Raw genomic sequence first — 22,232 nt, 5'->3', positions numbered from 1 at the left:
CTACTAATATCTACCTCCAAGTTGCTCTTCCTCATTTATTTATTTTAAAAATGTATACTGTGAGCCTGCCTGCCTATTCCAACTCTACAACTACTCTTATGGAGTTGGTTATATTTTTATCTTGCAAAACATGAGCCTTGAACCTTTTGCAGAAAGCAACTCATTAAGGAGAAATAAATCTCAAGGAAAGCAGGCTAAAACAGAAAAATTCGACACTCCCTTCTTTCTCCCTCCTCCCTTCTATATTGCAAAATATTCCTTCTCCAAAAGATAATTTTCAAAGGAGAAAATAAATGTTACGCCAATATTATATTTAGATGACATACAATGTCATTTGGTCTTCAATCAGATACTTTTCCACTTACATTTTTTTTCATAGGAATTTAAGTTACGACAGTCATTTATTTCTCTATTATTAGAATGATGCAATATGTCAGAACACTATCAAGGATACATTATAAGGAAAACAGCAAAAATAATTATGCCAACTTTCATAAAACTTCATTATGAATAAATAGTTTTAGGCAAACCTCTAGTTGTCTATAGGGATTACTTTGAAAGAATTAAATTTATCTCTTGGAAAAGAACATATTGTTTTGTGAAGTTCTTTCACATTGACTTACACTTTCCCTCTCCCTAAACAATTAATGAATGAAACTCCACCATACCTGCTACAGAGTGCCACTTTCCATCGCACAGAGATTGCTGAGGTGTGACGGACAGAGAAAATTCACCAGCACCATTATTTCCAGAGGCAGTGAGCTGTGAAAAGGAGAAACCTTTTCAATTACTACCAACAATAAGAATACATTTAAATATAAAAATACGTACAAGGAACACATCTTTTTCAGTTTTTCTGAGTTTTACAAATATTATCAGCACCTTTAGAAACAGACTGCTATTCTTCAGATTGCTATGGTTTCAAGAAGGTTACCATTTGCTGAGAATTCCCAAAGAAAACTTTTTTAAATGCTGTATTTCACTAACCTGAGGTTTTTCAACTGGTTTTCCCTAGGTTGGATTGCTAATTTTACTGGTCTCTGGCAACTTACAATAACACACATACAAGAGCGTAAATCAACTAGTACTGCCATTAACGGGAAAGGCATAGATTTTATCAATCTCAGAAGCATCCACTCTTGCACCATAGAACTCAATAGTAATCTTTCAATATAATTCCATCCAAATATTGTTTACAGAAGCTACCCTTTGTCTTCCCTTTTTTTTTTGTGGTCATGCCAGACTTAACACTATTATATGATTTGTGTACTGTGGTCCAGTGGTGGGTTGTTCCCGGTTCGGGCGAACCGATAGCGGTGTTGGCGGGAGGCTCCGCCCACTCACTCAGACATCATCAAAAATGCTCTGCGCATGTGCAGAAGTGCCACACGCTCGCAAAGCGAGTGCACATCCCCAACACTACCAATAGCGAACTGGTAGTGTCGGGATTTGAAACCCACTATTTCTGTGGTCTAATATCTCAGTTTGTAAAAGTAAAGAATATGAAAACCACACCTCTGTAAAATTTCTACTTTGGGGCTGATGGCTTTATCTGGAATGATGACTGCGTGTTGTAGGTATTCAAATAAAGGGACTGCTATGGAAGGCAAAGCTAATTACGAAATACTTGTTTCTCAGGGAGGCAAACTTTGAAGATTTTCTATGTCGTTTTGTCAAAATCCTGGGGTACTTTTTACCATTTCCTCTTTATTGTTTTCTGAATTCACCCTCTAAGAAGGCCTAGGTTGCACCATTTCATTCTTTAAGAATTCCTAAGGCCTGTGTAAAGCCAGAGGCATTCTGGGAAATAAAGTGATGGTCGGACTTCCTTTATTCAATGCCAGCTTCCATTTTCAAATCTTTTTAGTAATCAGATGAGGCAAAGGGCATAATAGGCACACCAACAATATATTGGGCGATCACAGCTATAAAGGATCCCCCCCAAAGGAGACTCAGTAACAAATGGTAGTGCATTTCAGGAACTCAAGGCCAGAATCATTCCCACTCTCCCAGTCCACACCACAATGTAACATTTGAGATAAGGAAGAGGAAAAAAGACAAAAGTCATTCCTACCGTGCCTTCTTCCATGTAAAGAGTGAAATAGTTTTCTTGATTGCTGCCAGCATGGATTAAAATGCCAGTGAAACTTCTTGGACGGATGCTAAATGCAATCCTATATTCTATGTTTATTAAAAAGGTGTTTTCTGGAATTTAAAAAAGGAATAGTTCCATTCAAAAGAAAATTAAAAATATTAGTCAATTTCACACTGTTTCCTACAAGAATTCTTTGAGTAACTACTGGTATTTAATAAAAGGGAGAAGCTCTACAGATTCCTTTCTATGTGTCCATAGTTCTGTGCTTCATGTGGTAGGATGACAACATACATGCAGAATTTTAGATCAGCATAAATAACTCCTTCCATTATACTCACCAATCACAATATATCCTCCTTCGTTGAAAAATGAAACACCATTCTCCAAAATATTGTCCAAGCAAGGCAGGACACCATCATTTTGCTGGTAAGTATACATGTGTTTTCTCCCAACTTGAAAGTTTCTCAAGCAGCCCACAAAACTCTTCTCTGGAATATTCTGAAAATACATACACCCAACATAGATTGGAATAATAATATTATTATATATGTTATATTACTATCTTCACCCCATGGAGTTTATAGGATAAGATTAGTAGATGTCTGGTAAAATGAAGACAGTTCAGTGACAGTCAAGTGGAAAGATGACATGAGTATTATACTTTAGCTTTCCATTAATAACAAGGAATTGAAAGAGAAAAAGAGACATTTGCTACTTTGGCAATTATAGATAATCTGGGGTAAAAAAAAACAATTTTAAATTCGTATTGGACAACTTCTCCATTTTTACCTTAATGTTTAATGATGGAACAGCTCCTAGATATATTGATGCATTTATCTGGGAATAAGGATAAGAAGATGGCAGGTTTCCTTCGTGAGTCTTCAAGCCATCAATTACAAGGCGTATTTTCTTTTCACTAATGCTGAATGCCACCTTTTTAGGAGAGAAACATAATCTTAAACCGACATATCAAATGGTGATTAAGCAATACTTAATTGATCTTAGATTTTAAAAAGCACATTTTAAAAATAAATACAGCAAACAAATTAAAAAAAATACTATACAGCATGCTGTGGAATATTCACAATATTGAAAGCAGAAGCTATTTATACATTTAATTATGTATTGGGTTTTGAGGCTACCTGATTCCAAAAAAGCTCTGAGAAGCTTTCAATATTTAAAATACATAACCCAAGAAGCATGGCTGCCCACACTGAGCCACATCAGGAACATATAAGAAATATTTGTCAGGATACTCCAAATCCTCGAACACCAGGCCTAGGAACAAGCCAAGTCTTAAGAGACTTCCAGAATCCTTGGAGGGTGCGAGATATATCTATCTCTAGGGAGGGCCAGGACTGCAACAGAGAAGTTTCTTTGGTGCCACATGACATGATGACAACATTTAATAAAAAAAGGGCCTAGAGCATACTGGGCAGACAGAAGGAACTGGAGATAGGATAATCGGTGGCAGCATGGTTCTCACAGACACTTAAAAGACACTTTTAGAATAATATTTGCACCTCAATGAAAAACAAGCTCAAAACTTTCAAAATAAACAGATTTTGATTAATCTATTTTTGGGGGGGGAAATCTTAATTTTAATTACAACTTTTTTATATAAAATGATGCTCACTTTACAAGAAGGCATGCAATTGTGCCCAATAGTGAATGCATTGCTGACTTATGGTCTTGAGTATCTAGACATTGTGATCCATTGATATACTCTAATAAGCAACTAACAGCTGTTTACAAAAAAAGCACAAGCAACCCATCCTCACCATATGCCACTGTCCATCACTGTATTTGGCTTTGCTCTTGATTTTTATCTTTTTTCCATCATGGACAACTGCAAGGACATACCGTCCTTTTGAAAGGTAAAGAGCAACATATCTGTTCCCCATCTGATCTCCCATGAAGAAGACCATTCCCCTAGACGATGATGTACGAACATCAATAGCAAAATCGGATCTTGAATATTCAAACATAAAAAAATAAGAATCAGAGAAGGCAGAAAAAGAGAAAGCTAGGTAGAAATAGAATGTGTTTTACTTCTCATTGTGTTACTATTAATGCTCTGCTTCTGTAGTTCTTATCTGGTTTGCATTCTGATTTTTTGTTTCTAAAAGAGGGTTAAGGCTTGCTAAAAATTATCTACTGATCTTCTTGGTTAAACAGAGATTTTAACTGGCTGCAACTATAAAGTCGAAGCCATATTATCATAGAAATGATCAAATGCGATATCTTTTTTTATACATTACTTCTATTAAACATAATTTGTTCTTTAGGACCTTGTCTGAAAAAAAATTACTTAAGGTAATGAGGAACACAAAATATAAACTCACACAGCAGCATATAGACACATTGTGTATCACAACAAGACTAAACATAGGATCTAGTTGCCAGCCCTCCCATATAAACATTCACTCAACATGTGTATGAGAGAGAAGAAGAGAGAGATAGAGAGATCATACATATGATCATGTATACATATATGTATAATATATTCCAATGGATCAAAAGCTTGGACTTTACCTGAGTCTTAAATTTCAGGTACTACTTTCAATTTAGAACAAAATAACAATCCCATTACCTGTCTGTTGATGTTTGGGATACTGAAAACAACAAATAAGTTTCTGGATTATTGCCAAAGTGGTAGGCTTCAGGGACAAAATTTAATTCAGCACGCAAAGGACAGTCATTCTTGTTCTGCTGTCTATTTGAATCTGTCAGATAGGCAATACTTTTCCTCTTCTGGAAATGGAAATAATATATATATATATATTTAGAATTGATGATTCCATGAATACAACATAGAGGTTTATTAAGAGCAAACTATTCAGGTTATGTTTTTCTTATAATAATCATGGTTTCACTTCTCCTTTAGGCAGGATGGGCAACAACTATTATTACTATTTGGATTATCAAAAATTTCACTTTACTTCTTAGTTCCTGTCACAGATCTTAAGACATTTTTAGAAATATCCTTCAAAATAAATTAATAAGTACCAGTAATTTGATCCTATTATCAAAATTTTCATTCTGAAATTTTTGTCTCATTTAATAATAATAATAATAATAATAATAATAATAATAATAATAATAATAATAATAATAATAATAATAATAATTTTATTTCTATACCGCCCTTCTCCCGAAGGACTCAGGGCGGTGTACAGCCTATTAAAAACACAAAAATATACGGATATCAATTAAAAATAATTAAAATTATTAAATAATTTCGGCCCAAATTAAAACCCAGAAATTTAAAACACCCAATTTAAAACCATTTACTTCGATAGCCCGGCCTGGCGGAACAGCAAGGTCTTGAGGGCACAGCGAAATACACGGATGATACATTTTATGTATCATCCAGCTTCTGTTCTGTTCTTTAAAGTACATTTCATATATATAAAAATGTAAATTCTCACACTTTTTGAAATTATATTCCAATAATTTGGAAACTAACAAGACAACAGAAATGGATATTGTTTGATTTTATGATTGCAAATTAACTGTTATAAGATGTAAAAAATCATTCACTCTGTAACGATTAAAAGCATGTTTAAATAATTCCTTCTATATGTTGAACAAGCATTAAAAGTCTGTTTAGAAATTGTAGCTATATATACTAATTTACATGCTTAATTTTACTTTTTTCTTATTGTTTTATAAACTGACTATAGATACAGTTATAATCAGTGGTGGGATCCTCCTGGTTTAACAACCGGTTTGGTGATAGCGTGATTTGCGCATTTATTTATTTTATTTTATTTTATTAAAATTTATATGCCGCCCTTCTCCCGAAGGACTCGGGGTGGCTCACAAGTACAAAATGACAATATAAACAATATCACTAAATAGCATTAAAAATCCAATTTAAAATCCCCCAGTTAACTAAAAAACCCAACCAGATCAGGTGATTTTAGTAAAAAGCCAGGTCTTAAGATCTTTGCAGAAGGAACGGAGATCAGGGGCTGTCCGGAGCTCGGTGGGTAATTCATTCCAGAGGGTTGGCATGGCCACCAAGAAAACCCTCAATCTGGGGGCCACCAGCCGACATTGTCTGGCCGATGGCACCCGGAGGGGAGCAGCCCTATGTTATCGCACTGGGCAGTGGGAGGCCGGTAGGAGGTGGTCCCGCAAGTACCCTGGGCCCGTGCCATGTAGGCAAGAGCCAGCACCTTGAAGCAGATCCGAAAGGCCATCGGCAGCCAGTGCAGCTCACGCAGGAGAGGTGTTACATGGGAGTAATGAGAAGCTCCCGTAACAACCCGGGCGGCCCCATTCTGGACCAGCTGGAGCCTCCGAATGCACCCCAAGGGCAGCCCCATGTAGAGAGCATTACAGTAATCCAGACGAGAGATAATGAGAGCTTGAGTGACTGTGTGGAGGGCATCCCTGTCTAGGAAAGGGCACAACTGGTGCACCAGGTGAACCTGTGCAAAAGCCCCCCTTGTCACGGCCATCAGATGATCTACCAAGGACAGCCGGGAATCAAGGAGGACGCCAAGATTGCAAACCCTTTCAGAGGGAATCAGCAACTCCCCTCCCATCTGCAGAGATGGGGATTCTAGATCAAGGGATGCCGGCATCCACAACCACTCAGCTTTGGAGGGGTTGAGTCTGAGCCTGTTCCGACCCATCCAGACCCGTACTGCCTTCAGGCACTGGGACATCACGGAAAGGACATCCTGGATTGGTTCGTGGTGGAGATGTAAAGCGTACTGATGATATCCCACCCTGAAACTCCGAATGATCTCACCCAGCGGCTTCATATAGATGTTAAAGAGCAGGGGGGAGAGAACCAACCCCTGCGGCACCCCACAAGTGAGGGGCCTAGGGGGAGATCTCTGCCGCCCCCGCCCAAACAAACTGCGTACGGCCCGAGAGGTAGGAGAAGAACCACTGTAAGACAGTGCCTCCCACCCCCAACCCCCCAAGCCGACGCAGTAGGATACCATGGTCGATGGTATCAAAAGCCACTGAGAGGTCAAGTAGCACCAGGATGGAGGAATAACCAACATCCCGGGCTCGCCAGAGATCATTCACCAGGGCGACCAATGCCGTTTCCGTGCTATGTCCATGCCTGAAACCCGACTGGTACGGGTCCAGGTAATCCGCTTCCTCCAGGAATTGTGGAAGTTGATAGGCCACCACAGACTCAACAACCTTCGCTATAAAGCGAAGGTTGGAGACGGGACGAAAGTTGTTCAGGGAGGCTGTGTGCAGTTTGAAGAAATCTTCACTTCCTGGTTTCTTCAGAGGAGTAACACAGCTGATTCGCATGACAATCTGCTCTACTGAGTAAATCAGCTGAGAAGATAAAGGTCAGAAAATAGCACGGGCAGACAGGTGGGCCCATCTGAACATCGGGGAGAACCGGTTCACTCCCAGCTGATTGTCGGAACTCCCGGTTCACCCAAACCGGTCTGAACTGGTAGAATCCCACCCCTGGTTATAATTCAATGAACAAGTTATGCTTACTGACTAATGGTATGACTTGTTTGGGAATATATCTTATTAAAGCTGATGGCACTTGCAAATGACAGCACTGTAAAACAGTAGTCTGTCAGTTTATGAAAATGACTATGATGTCTTTTTATTAGTTAAAGAAAAAATAGGGGTCTATAAGGATCTTAAACCATTTGCTTCTAATCAAATACTATGTATGAATACATGGCTATGTATGTGGTTTCATATGTGGTTGTCCTCCACTATTTCCTGGAGTTTGCTCAAATTCATGATCATTGCATCGATGACACTATCTAACCATCTCATCCTCTGCCATCCCTTTCTCCTTTTGCCTTCAATCTTTCCCAGCATCAGGACCTTTTCCAATGAGTCCTCTCTTCTCAGTAGGTGGCCAAAAAAACATGAGCTTCAGTTTCAATTCTAGCTTATGATCAGACTGCTATATTTTACTTTTATTAATCAATATGAATTTTCCTTATATAAAAAAGAACATTTTCTAATTATTTATCTGAAAGAAAAAGCTGTACTCTGAGATAAAAGTGGTGGAGGATGTTTCCCATCTCATCTAAAATCAGTGCCTAGGCATGGAATGCCTATTATATTGAATTGTCTCTAGCTACTCTCCCATGAACAGATGCTGCCTTAATGTTGAAAATTTGCTATTCATTATGGGACAATGCTGCAGAGATCATTCTGAATATATGTGCCCTAATTGTACCCCTATCAGTTGCAGTTGGTATTTAGGCTTATAAATTTTCAGTATCAAGTGAGGATTTATTCCCTCTAAATTTTGGGTGAATTTTACTGCTGCTGTTGTATTTTTTTGCTGCTTAGACCCTGTTTCCCCCCAAATAAGGTATCCCCTGATAATAAGCCCAATTGGGCTTTTGAGCGCATGGCAATAAGGCCAAGCACTTATTTCGGAGTTCAAAAAAATATAAGACAGGATCTTATTTTTGGGGAAACACGATAATGTTACATGGTCCTATTGTTTATTTTCTGTATTATTTTTCATGATAAAAATAGGTAGCCAATTTTTATATGTAGTTGTACAGTATAACAGAACTCACAAAAATTAAATAATTTTCTTTAACAAAACTTCATTTCCAACCTTTGAAATCTTTGGATGGTGTACATCTGGTAATTCTTTCAACAGCATTGGCTTTTGTCGTTCTGGAATCATACAAAACCCTAGAGACACATCGCTCCTAACAGAATCGGTTAAATTTTGAACCTGAGCAGGAAGCTGTGAACTAGTATGGAGATAAAAGAATAATGATACTGATTATTGCTTATATAGATTAGTTAAGAAAAATAACTTGCTGAAAGCAAAGCACGATATGAATAAAGAAGGATTGTAGGAATAATAAAAAAAAAGGCTTATTTCAATATATTCAGAATAAAAGGAAAAGAATAAATGAACTAGCTGTTTATTTGAATAATATGTTAGCTGCAGACTTAGAAAGGGAAGGACTGAAGTTTGCATTTGAGAGAGGTATGGACAAAAAGTGCCTATTTACCTTGAATTTAAATCTCCAGGACCAAATAGGACAAAGTATTTTTCTAAAATTAAATAAATACTTTTAAAAAGAAGGAGGGAAAAACCCTATCTGGAGATTTAAACTCAGAGTAAACAGGCACAGACAAAACACTAAGATACACTAAAAATGTACATGATGATACAATGATACAGTTCTAATCACATGAATATTATATACTTTCTCCTGGATCACCTATCCTGGCGACCAGAAAACACTAAGGAAAACAGAAACAATACAACTGATAAAAAATAAGGATGACTGGCACTCTGATATAGCCTTGTCTTCTTCTAATATGGCATGTTGTTGTAAATCTGTTTAGTCATTAAAAACATCATAAAAATCTATATTCCACTAAAACTCTTGTGACTGTAACCAGGGGTAGGTTCTAGTTACCTTTACTACCGGTTCGCAACAGGAGCACGTGCGCTTCTGCACATGCGGAGTTCGTCAATTATGACTTCCGGGCAGGTGGGCGGAGCCTCCCACCGCTTTTACTACCGGTTCGTAAGAACCGGACAGAACTGGAAGCAACCCACCACTGACTGTAACCTTTAACTGGATGAAACGGTTAATCCTAGGGCAAACCTTTTCAACCAAGCTACTCAAAAGCATTAACTTACAGATTGCAGGGACCCATTATACCCACAGGAGTGAAATTTTGGAAAGTTCTTGCTGTTTCAGTGCTATTGCACTGCTGCTATACAGCATCATTGTCATAGTCATTCCCTAACATCTTCCCACAAGTCAGTAGGGAAGGAGAACAGAACAGAATAACAGAGTTGTTCTGGCAAGCTTGCAGGGAGAAAGGGATCACGTGACTGTGGCTAATGGTGGGAGCACGCCAGTGGGTTTGGAGTTGTAGCTTCCTTCCTGGGAAGCTTGCAGGGAGAAAGTCAATGGGAACACTTGGCAACCATTTGTGAACTTTGCACTTGGGAGATTGGATGAATCGGCGCCAGTACCTTATCAAAGAGATTTCTGGAAGAATTGAAGACTTTAATTTCCTAAAACTTCCTTTCCATTTGTATAGCACGTTGGGGGGGGGGAATTTTTTTCTTTCTTTACTATTGATTTTTGTATTGTTTTTTTTCTGTTATTCTTTAACAATAAAAATACAATAAAAAATAATAATAAAAAAAAGAAAGTCAATGGGAAACTTTGCAGAGAATGTCACAAGTTGCTCCCATACCCATACAATCTCTGCACTTGCAAATATATCTGAAAGGATGATCCAATGTGTCATGGGTTGTTTAGTATTTTTAAAAATCATGTTGAAAAATTCGTGGTTTGTTAAATTAAATAGATTACCATATATAAACTATGATTACATAATATATTTACCTTTCTATAAAGACATTGGACATACACCCTTCAAAGTTGTTCCCACCCAGTTTTATTGGTCGATTCATTGATTTCCTTTCAGGAGTTACAACTGTTTTTGAGTTAAGCATATCATCAACTAATAACTTCAGCCTAGAAGGATAAAAATGCATATAAGAGTGAAATTATCATGGCAAAACTATTATGATACCTAAATAATACTTAATTATTTAATTAGATCATTCCCTTCTAGGAACTGTTACCAAAGTTCTCATTATATACTATATCACTATGTAATTTGGCTTAGAAGCTAAGTGCCACCCACCCAACACAGTAATTTTGTATTTTGTTATTGATAATGTCATATTTAAAAATACCTCTGTGAAAAACAAATCATTCTCAGAAGCCAAATCCATTGATGTATTACTTCTAATGCAGTTTAAGCATGCATAACTAAGCATTATATTAAACAATAAAATTATATTTTGACCAATACAATAATCATTCAAACATACATATCATCTTCTTTTATCACTGTTATGTAATGCATTGAACCAATTTCACATTTTTTGCTAGATTGGATTTCTTCATCAGCCAGGCTTACAATTACATAGCCATTTCTTAGGAAAACGGTAAAATCGGCAAGCTAAAAGGACGAAAAAGAAACATTTTTTTAAAAAATATTGATATTTTGGATTTTGTAGGAAACCAATTATACTGTATTTTAAAAGACAGCAAAAGATAATTCATCATTCTTACCCGTATATTATAACTTAATAGCATTCCATTAACTGCCAATGTGTGAAAACCAAATCCAACTTGGAAATTATCAGGGAATGGAAAATCTTTATCACTTAAGTCAAGAAATCCATTCTTGAAAAAGTTTGCAGTTCTCACCAGCTAAAAAATACAAGTAGATGATAAATACTTTATTTTTAAAACAAAGTGAGTAATCTTTATTTTGCTTGCTTCTCTATTATTTATACAAGCTTAACAGAGCTCTCATATGGTGAGATTTATACATTTCTGGACCATATAGAGTCATAAATCCCATAGCAAGTCTTCTTTTAGAAATATTTAGAGGTTATGATTAAATAATTAAAAGGAATTATGATTAACGAATTGTGAATATTATGGAGTAATGCCAAGTAATAAAAGAAGTGGTGATTATTTACCTTCCAGTCATCCGGGCATTTTCTGCTGACACCAAAACTTTCAGAGAAGCTTATAGAACGTTCAAATGAGGTTTTAATATTCATCATGCACCCACGAAATGGTGGTGTGGATATATTAAACCTGCTTTCAAAAATAAGTAAATAACAGCAACCAGCAAACCACAGCTTTAAAGTTAATATTATGCAAATCTCTTGTCTTTTGGGATAGATAAGCTCTCCATTATCAAAATGAATTCCATTAACTATATTGTAATCTCCTCTTTGGTCTAGTATTTGGCCTTGCCACCAGATTAGGAAGCAGGAGACTGTGAGTTCTAGTCCTGCCTTAGGTATGAAAGCCAGCTGGGTAATTTTGGGCCAATCACTGTCTCTCAGTCCCTTTCACAGGGTTTTTGTTATTGTTGGAGAAATAGGAAAAGGAAGAAGTTAACTGTCTTAAGATATTTATAAAAATAATAAAAGTGGGGTAAAAAAAATCTAATAAATACTGTAAATAAACTTTCCAATGGCTGTAAAGCCAGGGTAAAGAATTTATTCTTTGATGATGTTTGAATTTTAATTCTATGTGTCTGTGGTGACTGGACTGTTGAGAATTCACCATACAAGAGAAAACAAATGATTCTTACTCATCTCTAAATTATGTTTGTGTGTTTCTCTTCAAAACGTATTTATTCAAAGAATAAGGTAGTTTTAAAATTATACATAGAAAATAAATAATTTTTTTCTTACCATTATTTATAATTACATACCGTATTTTTCGGAGTATAAAACGCACCTTTTTCCCCTCTAAAAGAGGCTGAAAATTTGGGTGCGTCTTATACTCCGAATGTAGCTTTTTGAAGCTTTTTTTCAGCCCTAACAAGGCACTAGTGAGCGATCTTCCCAGCATTGCCTGCTCCCTCGACTCTCCGCTGTGCTTTAACGAGTGAGTGAAGTGCTCTCCATGCTTTACTCCGATTCTCAGCTGTTCTTTAGAAGCTTTTTTTTCAGCCCTAACTAGGCACTAGCCGAGTGAAGCACTCCCCACCCCTGCTTTGCCTTTTTTCATTGCTGCTTCCTCTCAGCTGTGCCTTAGGAAGCTGCTTTTTATCCCCAAGCAGGGGATAAAAAACCAGCAAATTAATGTGCTGAAGTTGACCGGACTAAGGATGCTAGCCAGATTAATACCTGGTAGGCAGATTTTTTCCCCTATTTTCCTCCCCAAAAACTAAGCTGCATCTTATAGTGTGGTGCGTCTTATACTCCGAAAAATACGGTAGGTTTATACCAAGTGCATTTTTGGTACAAAAAAAAGTATACTATAGGAAATTATGGAATTCACATTTATATTCTAAAACTGTGATCATCCCCCTGAAAAGTGCTTACTTCTTTTGGGGAAAAGAGTTTTGATTGTGTGTTACCCACAGCTCATGTGAACGGCAAGCTCAATTTCCAGAAAGAAAAAGCTTTAGTTAAAAGTTCTTCATTCCAGCTTAGAAGAAGGAAAGAGTTATTTAGTCATCCAGCTGGATGTTCTATTCTTTCTGTTACCTTACATCAAGTATGAAGAACTTGTAATCAAGCCAAATGCACCTCAGTGACTATATAAAGTTGCTTCTAGATAACTGACAATATCCATACCAGGCATCAATCCCAAACCTAAGAAAGGCAACCATCTCCAGCTAAATCACAATCCAGGGGCAAGAATGCATTCAGCATAGCCAAGGCCTTAACATGCATCCTTTCCACACTGCACCAGCCCCTATCTTCAAGATGCTTGTCACTCACCGTTCTCTTAGAGAGGTTGGAATTCCTCCCAAGTAATATGAATCAAAATAAAATGTATTCACGGTGGCATATAATCTAAGTCTGTCAACCCCAAAAATATATTGTTTGGGGGAAATGCGTAAAATAACCTGAAACAAATAAAGCAAACAGATTTAAAGCCTTCATTATTTCATTATGATTTCACCATTTACATTTACAGGTAGTATCTTTATTATTACTAATATTGTGCTTTTTATATTTTTTGAATTTGTTTTTTAATAATTAATTCAAACAATGAATTATCAATATTATAGGTAAGAAAATTAAGACAATACTAAAGTACAGTTAGTCAACAGGAAACATAAAATCAGCAAGAGGGGAGAGGAACCCGAAGTGCTCTTTTAAAATAGAAGGTTTTTAAAAGGCCACAGCACAAACTTTGCAAGAAAGCTATATTAGCTTCCAGTTCTTGTCTAAAACGTAGAAAATGTTGATATGGCCAACATGCACAAAACATTTTCACACAGACCCCTTACTTTCAAATAATGACTTAAAAGCATTTCCCTTGAACGACACAGGAGGCTTTGCATTATGCCATTTTTTTTTCCATACCATCAAGTCCTAATAAGGATTTAAAATTGTTTAAATCTCTAAGACCATATAACTGAATGTGGGAAAGATATAAGATAGTGCAGACTCTTGGTTAATATAGTAATAAAAGAATAAATGGACTTTTGCTAAATAATGACCACAAAATAGAATTTGAAAAGAGATTTACTGGTTTCCACAGATTTTCTCATAACTGCTGCCCCACCCCAGTTCTAAAATGATTCCTGATAAGTATTCCTAGGCTTGGATTCTGAGACTGTTTCATCTGTGCAGATGGAACTATAGAGAAATACTTCTCAACTACTATAAAATAGTTGGGAACTCTCCTCCTGCTAGGAGGAAGGGCTCAGCACTGCCATCCTTTGACTGGAAGTTCCAGTTCACAATCATCACTGAGAGACCCAGGCATTAGTTTTGAATATTATAGGCAGAGGGTACATAAGCAGCTGGGGTAATATCTGCTGGCAGCAACCTAAATATGATGTCTTTGCTCTCAGATCTGCATGAAAACATTCTGCTGCCTGAGGCAAACAATAAGACAGCACCCCTCACCTTTTTATATTAAAAAACAATAACTGAGCTAGTAGTTAACAAGGTGATGGTTCGGCCGCCGCCAGATGTTCCTTCGGGATCGTCAGCTTCCACTGCCTGTTAGAGCCGCCTTCACAACGGAATGGCGGCTCGAAAAAACTCCGTTTCCATGAGGAAACGGAGATAGAGCCGGCTGGGGTGGGTAGAACTCTCTGCATAGTCCCAAAAGTTTTTCTTTTACTTTTGGGACGGAGCGGATGAGCTTCCCCGTATCCCCAGCCGCTGCTCCGGGCTTTGGGAGACCTCTGCTATATGCAGAGCCAGGCGACAAGAGCAAGCCTGCGAATTTAACAGATTGATTAAAGAAAATGTGAGCTGGACCTGTGATACAGAATCGCAAGTATTTTACTTATTTTATAAAAACTATTCAAGAGAAAAGGGGAAAGGAAAGAGGAAAAAAAAAAGGACTTTTAAAATGGCGTCTGCCGAGGCTTGAGAAGAGGCTGAAAGGGAAAGTCCTTCCGTTCCCTATTATTACAATGTAGCGGAATAAATACCACTGGCTACAATTGTAGACAAAACTTCGCTCCCGTGTTTTTTTTCTCTCTCTTTTTTTTCTGGGGATCGGATATTGCTTCTGGTTGGAAAGAAGTCCTTTTTTTTTTTTTTTACAAAGCTTGCCTGGGCGGAAACATGGCACTGAGACTTATAAAGTCAGACAAACAAGTAGTGGGGGGGGATTCCCCCACTAACAAGCTAAAGGAACAAGTTTTAAGTCTCCAGTCTCAGCAACCTGATTTTAATATAATAGAATTTCTCTTAGAGGAGATTGTAAGAAGGGATGAGATTGTGAATCAGCACCTTGAAAAATTTAAGCAGGAAATTAAAGAATTGGTGAAATCTAAGTTTGATTTTTTGGAGCGAAAAATTTTAAAAATGGCTAATGGCTTTTCAGAATTTATGATACAGTTGGATGCAAGAGTCTAAAATGGAAGAAACTCAAGATAATTTGGACAATAGAATTCAAAAAATTGAAAATGATTTGATAAATATTCAAGATAATAGCTCAGAAGAAAAACCTAAAATGGAGGCTGATCAAAAGACTGGCAATGTAGAAAATTTGCAACAGAGGATTGAAAGAGAGGTTTTAATGGTACAATATAATTTCACTGAATATGCGATAAGACTGAGAGGTTTGCAGGAAAATAACAGAGATGATTTAAGGAAAATATCTTCTGAAATTCTAGCTGGGATTTTAAAGGTTCAACCTGAGGAAGTGTTTTGTAGGATTGACAGAGTTTACAGAATAAACTCTGTCATTGGATTGCAAAGCAAAGGCAATTGCCTAGAGATGTGGTGATTTATTTTACAGATAAAGAAATTAGGAATAACATTGTGCAAAATTCTTTCAATTCTAATTTGCAATTGTATGGAAGAAAGATTTGGATTTACAAAGAACTCCCACCTAAGATATTAACGGAAAGGAAGAAATTTGGTTTTTTGGTGACTGAGTTAAAAAAAAGAAATATTCCATTTAGGTGGGACGTCCCAGTTGGTATTATATTGAGATATCAAGGAGAAAGATACCAGTTAAATACTGTTGAAAGAGCGGAAGAATTTTATCAAAACATTTTGAAAATGAATTTAACATCTTTAGGCACAATACAGGATAAGCAGAAGGAGTTGGAAATAAAGGGAAAATATCGAATTACAGAGACTGTACCAGATAAATTGCCTTTGGATTTTTTGGATACCCCAGCCGGATTATTTACAAATTTGAGAGAAGTGCCATCTGACTCTAACGTGATGACTTATCAAGTCAAAGACAAGTATGGATACCAACCAGATGATATACAAGGGGCAAAAAAGAAACACGAGATACAAAAACAAAACCAACAAGATCAACCTATAAAGCAGAATGAAAACCGATTAGTTGATATACAATCTGTAGAAAGGAAACCAGGATGGAAATTAAACCCACAAAAAGAAAAGAAAAAAAGAAATAGGTCGTACAAAAATAGAAATTTCTAAACCAAGCAACAGTGAAGCCAGTGACTTTAAAAAATGTATGAATATGTGAAAAGATAGTGGAGGCGAAGTATTGGTTAATATTATCCTGAGGACAGTGACAGACCTCTGCATTGCCGTAATTCTGGGATGTGAAAAGAGCCTTAAACTGTTGGATTTGAATCATCTACTTTGGATTTTTTTTTTTTTGTACTGATAAATATATTATAACTATCTTGAGTTACAAGGCAAGAGAGTTACGTTGGGGCATGCAGAAGATCTGGTTGTTACCCACTAGGATGATGGGAATCAATAATCCTGATGAAAGCCACAATTACAACCATTTGGAATATAACTATAATGTCACTCGGGTGGTTGCTTTTACTTTTATATATATATGAGGATATTTACTACTGATGGGGGCAGATAGGATTGAAGATTTTGAACAAACTGTTGCATCAGGAAGCTATGTTACCCTATTATGGATAATGGTCTTAATAATCCAGCGGAAAGACTTCAAAGAAGATATTATATGGACTATAAACTTAAAGTCATTGTCTTTTCTTTTCTATTTAGATATACTGGAATATATACGTATATATATATATATTTTTTTTAAGCAGAGTGGGTAGTGATTCAAGATATTAAGAATTGTTGTGTATGGCAATTTTGCAGGAAAGTGGGTGAATAAGCTAGTTTACAGATTGATTAGTTTAAGAAAAGGGATGTTTAAGTGATATATTTAGGGGAGTGGAGGAAATGGACAGAGTTGAATAAATGTTAAATTAGGATTTATGGGGCAGGCCGCTTTAAAATGTTATATTAATATACACAAAAGATTAAATGTTAAAGCAGGATTTACTATATATTTTTAAAGCGGAAGGTGGTTTTGAAATGTTGTAAAATAATATATAGATAAAAGTTTGAAAGAGGAGAAAAAGGGCAGATTATTGTTAAATTGGGGGTTATAAAAATATGTTAAATTAGAAGTCATCATATAATATCATAGCAGAATCTTTTCTCTTTCTCTTTTTTTTCTCCTTTTTTTTTCTTTTCTTTTTTGAAATGTATGGTTAAAAGGGGATGTTATAATATTAATAATATTTCTAGTAAGTAAAGGTCAGTATTTAGAGGAGGGAGTAAGTAATCTGTTATGAATTTGGTTTTTTGTTATGAAGAAGTCACGGGGGGAGGGGGGTTGAGGGGGGGTTAGGGAGGGGGAGGGGGGGGAAAAGGGGGAAAAACTTGTATTTGAAAACTTTTTCAATAAAAAACAACAAAAAAAAAAAAACCAAGGTGATGGTTCAACAACCCGAAAATGGTTTTGTTTATTCAGGAGGAATAGGAAAAGGGTTCTCCTGTTTTCCACCAACCACTACCAGAGACATTTCTGCATTGTTGGCTGGCCCTGTCCATTTCCTACCTCTTGCACAAACACTCTACTGAATACTAAATCATGTTTAGCCTTTCCCAAGCTAAGTGCAGATTTCAACTCCTGAAATTCTCTAGCCAGCAAGGCCATTGCTGAGAAGCCTAGGTATTGTAACCCATCCATCTTCTGCATATCCAGAAGACACCAAAGCTGGACAAGACTGTCTTAGAACCTTCTGATATTAAGATTCTGATAATATGGAGGTTCCCAAATATGTTAATCCAACTTCCTCCTGGGAACCTTTTGTCTGGAGGGGGTAAAGCAAAGTATGACAAATTTGGTGGTGGGACTGACACACAATCCTAATCTCCTACATAATGTCTCCTTATGCTGACATATACATTTGGGAGCAATGCCATATATTTGTTTTAAGAGTAATCTTTAAAAATTTCCATATGTGTAGCTAAAATTAATGAAATTGCTAGCATATTACAAAGGGATGCGTGTGAGCATTTTCATATTGATAACAGCTCAGATTGTTAATGTCACTGCGTTATTTTATTTGCCAGCTGAACTCATCATTTCTGGACTGTCAGACTCTCCGTAGCTTGCCAACTTCTTATCAGTAAGCTACGTGTTTCCGCATCCACCCACATTCCTTCACTTGCTTCACACACTTTTTCCTTTGTTCTCTTTCCAGAAAGGTCCGGCTGAGAGATAGCCGGCAAGAATTACTTTCAAAAATGTAGCAATTAACTTTTCTTAGTTAGTGAGGTGTTTTATTTTCTTTATAACAAATAAATGAGTTTTATTAGAAACTTTTCCTCGCGTTTCTTTTCAGAATATTGCAAACAAGGAGGAGCCACGATTCATCTCCTCTGATTAAACCAGGGTAATTAGTCCCAGAGCCAAACATGGGATTAATAAATGCCCTGACAGTTTTGTGCAGAGAAACTTACCAGTTTTTCTGTTACACTCCTCATGGTTCTATTTGTTATTTCTTTCGGAGGTTGTGAATCAACTTTGTATGTGAATATTGGTTGGCCATTTTCAATTCGCAAACTAATAAACTTGTCCTATAATGTTTTATACAAAATAATACATAAATAGGCATTAACAGGCATATTTTCTTTTATTCAAAATAACATCTAATATTTATATATTTTCTTAGTAGTCTGATTGTTTCAGATTTCATATTTTAAAGAAAAAAATATATTGTTCCTTCTTAGGAAGAGAAAGAGTGCTATCCTTTCCCACAGATTTGCTGAATTACAATTCCAAATATTGGAATTGCAACAACTGGAGAGTATTGGTGGGAATGACTGATTGAAGACAGTACAATGATCAATTTTCCATTTACTTAGCAAAAAAACAAAAACAAATGACTTAGCATAAAGTTTATTTATTTATTTATTGGTTTGATTTATATGCTGCCCTTCTCCGGAGACTCAGGGCGGCTTACAATGCGTTAAGCAATAGCCTTCATACTTTTGTATATACCTGCTTAGTAGGGCTCTCGGCCCCCCCTAAGTGGTGTTCTTTTTTATACAAAGTCAGCTTATTGCCCCCACAATCTGGGTCCTCATTTTACCTACCTCGAAAGGATGGAAGGCTGAGTCAACCTTGAGCCTGGTGAGATTTGAACTTGCAGTAATTGCAGGCAGCTGGTGCTATTTAACAGCACTTTAGTCTGCTGTGCCACCAAAGCTCTTTGTGTGAGAAAAGTTGTGAGAAAGTTAAGGTTATGTTCCAAAAACTTCAATGCAGCTGGCATCATAAGTGCTCAGGAGATATTACTAAGCTGATATGCTTGACACAATGTTAAAATCTGAAAACAGAGATTCAGAAAATACTATGAAATTTAAATTACATGCATGAAGCCTAAAGGAAAACATAAATTTTCCAGCTCCATAGTTTATGGCTATATAACTCTTCATGCCATATTTGAATATTCCTAGGTTAGTGAGAAAAACAATGAAAACTCTTTGCACTATTGTAGTTTTATATCAATTTAACACTTCTACAAAGTAAAATATATATTACTAAGTATATAAGTATGTAAAAAGAGCTACGGTGGTGCAGTGGTTAGAGTGCAGTACTGCAGGCTCCTTCTGCTGATCACCGGCTACCAGCAGTTTGGCAGATCGAATCTCACCAGGTTCAAGGTTGACCCAGCCTTCCGAGGTAGGTAAAATGAGGACCCAGATTGTTGGGGGCAATATGCTGACTCTGTAAACTGCTTAGAGAGGGCTGTAAAAGCACTATGAAGCGGTATATAAGTCTAAGTGCTATTGCTATTACTATATCCCTGAATGGATTAACTAAATTTATTGTAGTTGACAGATATTATGCAAATTACAGCTGAGAAAGTAAATTCTCAACATTTCAATATCTATACATCAACAATATTTTGCAAATTATTCCCTTTCTTTTGGGATTATGCTAGTTAATAGAACTGTTTTATGAGATGCCTTTACTATTTTAGATTTATATATCGCTTCATAGTGCTTTTACAGCCATCTCTAAGCAGTTTATAGAGTCAGCCTATTGCCCCCAACAATCTGGGTCCTCATTTTATCCACCTCGGAAGGATGGAAGGCTGAGTCAACCTTGAGCCAGTGAGATTTGAACTGCTGAACTGAAGCTAGCAGTCAGCTGAAGTAGCCTGCAGTACTGTACTCTAACCACTGCTTCACCTCAGCTCATTTAAATCAAATATTACTGAAGAGAACCTGGAGATAGGTACAAAACGCAAACCGACAGCTCAGTTTTCCCACTCAGATGGCCCCAACCAGGGGTGGGTTCTACTTACCTTTACTACCGGTTTGCAGCAGGGCCGCGCGCGCAAGCAAAGCGAGCATGCGCAGAAGTGTTTTGATGATGTTGGGATCGGTGGGCGGAGCCTCCTGCCAGTTTTACTACCAGTTCTATAGAACTGGTGCGAACCGGGGGCAACCCACCACTGGCCCCAACTCAGAAGACAACTTCACCCACCAACAAACTCCACATAGTAGAATGAATGAAGAATCTGAATAAGTGGGGACCACTCATTTGCCAGACGTTTTCTATAAGTTTTCATTAAAAATATTTCAGCAGCTATTCTTGTTTATTTAAGTCTTAAACTATGAATAAAACAACTGGGTATTTTAAAGCTTCTCCCAGATGCATTTAGGGCAACATCATTCCTTAATAGGAAAGAGAAAAGATTTAAATGGATTAAGAATAATCTTCTTTCTATGGATGAAATTTAGACCCTCGATTGAACAGTATAATGTACATACATACAAACATACACACACAAACAGACTATACAAATATATATACATACATTCTGTACATAAATACATATATAATAGGTCTCTGAGATGCACTTCCACCAAGTCTGTTTCTTTATAACACAAAACTATTAAAACTGTTTATGAATAATTTTTCAAACAATACAGTGTATGTTAGAATCTGAAACAATCAGTTATTTGAATCTGTGTTTCAAATTATTTTCAATGATAGGTTAATAGATGCAAATTTGCGGTTGGTATTGACCTATTTACATTGTTTCAGAACAATTTATCTGTATGGATCTTCTTTTCCCTGTGCCTAATTTCCTTCCTTCCTCTTCTCCCCCACTTTCCAGTTTGCCTGGAAACATTTACATGAATATTAATTACCTGATTTTCTGCAAAGAACACCAACCCGACATCTGAAGTAGTTTGAATGGTTTGTTCATATCTTATGATTCCTGTGCCTGGGGAGGCTTTGATATGTGCATAACCTATGCCTTCAAAGTAAAATTCAGCAGATTGTTCTCTGTATCTGAAATAAAGAAATATGCAGATGAAAATGCTACCATCCTATCAAGCATATTTGATATATCAAGAAATGTTTTAAACAAAGAAAATTGTCAAACTAAGTGAAAATTGTGTTTCTCCTCATAAGAAAGGAAACTATATCTTAAAGCTACATCATTTCTTCAGATGTATTTGTTTTCTTATTGTTTTTAACAATTCCTTACACATTTATGAAGTTTAAATAATAGCTTACAATTGGTTTTATGAATTTTAAAATAAAGCTGTGTCTGAAAAGAAATAGCAAGTTAACCAAACTTCTTTAGCGTTCTTCAACCTGCAGATGAACAAATTTCTTTGAATTTCAAAACTTGCTTCACAGATTGCATTAAGCTATTTTTGTTTCAAACATATTTATTGAATAGCCACAATTCAAACATCATGCTAAGCACCAGTCCTTGTTTCAAAATCACGATCAGTGGGTTGTCATAAGGAATGTGTTAAGAAGCTTAAACATGACTCAAAGACCTAGCATGGGATAGTGGCTCAAAGACTAAACTAAAATAGGAACTCAGGTTC

The 22,232-nt window shown here is 36.5% G+C and overlaps 1 protein-coding gene across 1 annotated transcript in view; it reads right to left on the bottom strand.

The window, feature by feature from the left end:
- The window catches only part of LAMA3 (laminin subunit alpha 3), a 136,598-nt gene that overhangs the window by 3,150 nt on the left and 111,216 nt on the right, over window positions 1-22,232 (bottom strand). The window contains exons 60-73 of the mRNA XM_087891338.1: window positions 21,537-21,681; window positions 18,831-18,947; window positions 13,374-13,501; window positions 11,607-11,727; window positions 11,191-11,331; window positions 10,947-11,077; window positions 10,453-10,584; window positions 8,682-8,823; window positions 4,689-4,849; window positions 3,877-4,066; window positions 2,885-3,028; window positions 2,434-2,593; window positions 2,075-2,205; window positions 669-762 (exon numbers count right to left, since the gene is read on the bottom strand). Of these exons, the coding sequence (XP_087747464.1) occupies window positions 669-762; window positions 2,075-2,205; window positions 2,434-2,593; window positions 2,885-3,028; window positions 3,877-4,066; window positions 4,689-4,849; window positions 8,682-8,823; window positions 10,453-10,584; window positions 10,947-11,077; window positions 11,191-11,331; window positions 11,607-11,727; window positions 13,374-13,501; window positions 18,831-18,947; window positions 21,537-21,681 (1,937 nt within the window). The remainder of the gene's footprint in view (window positions 1-668; window positions 763-2,074; window positions 2,206-2,433; window positions 2,594-2,884; window positions 3,029-3,876; window positions 4,067-4,688; window positions 4,850-8,681; window positions 8,824-10,452; window positions 10,585-10,946; window positions 11,078-11,190; window positions 11,332-11,606; window positions 11,728-13,373; window positions 13,502-18,830; window positions 18,948-21,536; window positions 21,682-22,232) is intronic.

The sequence above is a fragment of the Pantherophis guttatus genome, chromosome 3, assembly GCF_059756535.1.
Source record: "Pantherophis guttatus breed Tessera chromosome 3, ASM5975653v1, whole genome shotgun sequence".
Classification (NCBI taxonomy): domain Eukaryota; kingdom Metazoa; phylum Chordata; class Lepidosauria; order Squamata; family Colubridae; genus Pantherophis; species Pantherophis guttatus.
Note: the sequence above shows the minus strand (reverse complement) of the source record. Positions and strands in the feature narration are given on the sequence as shown.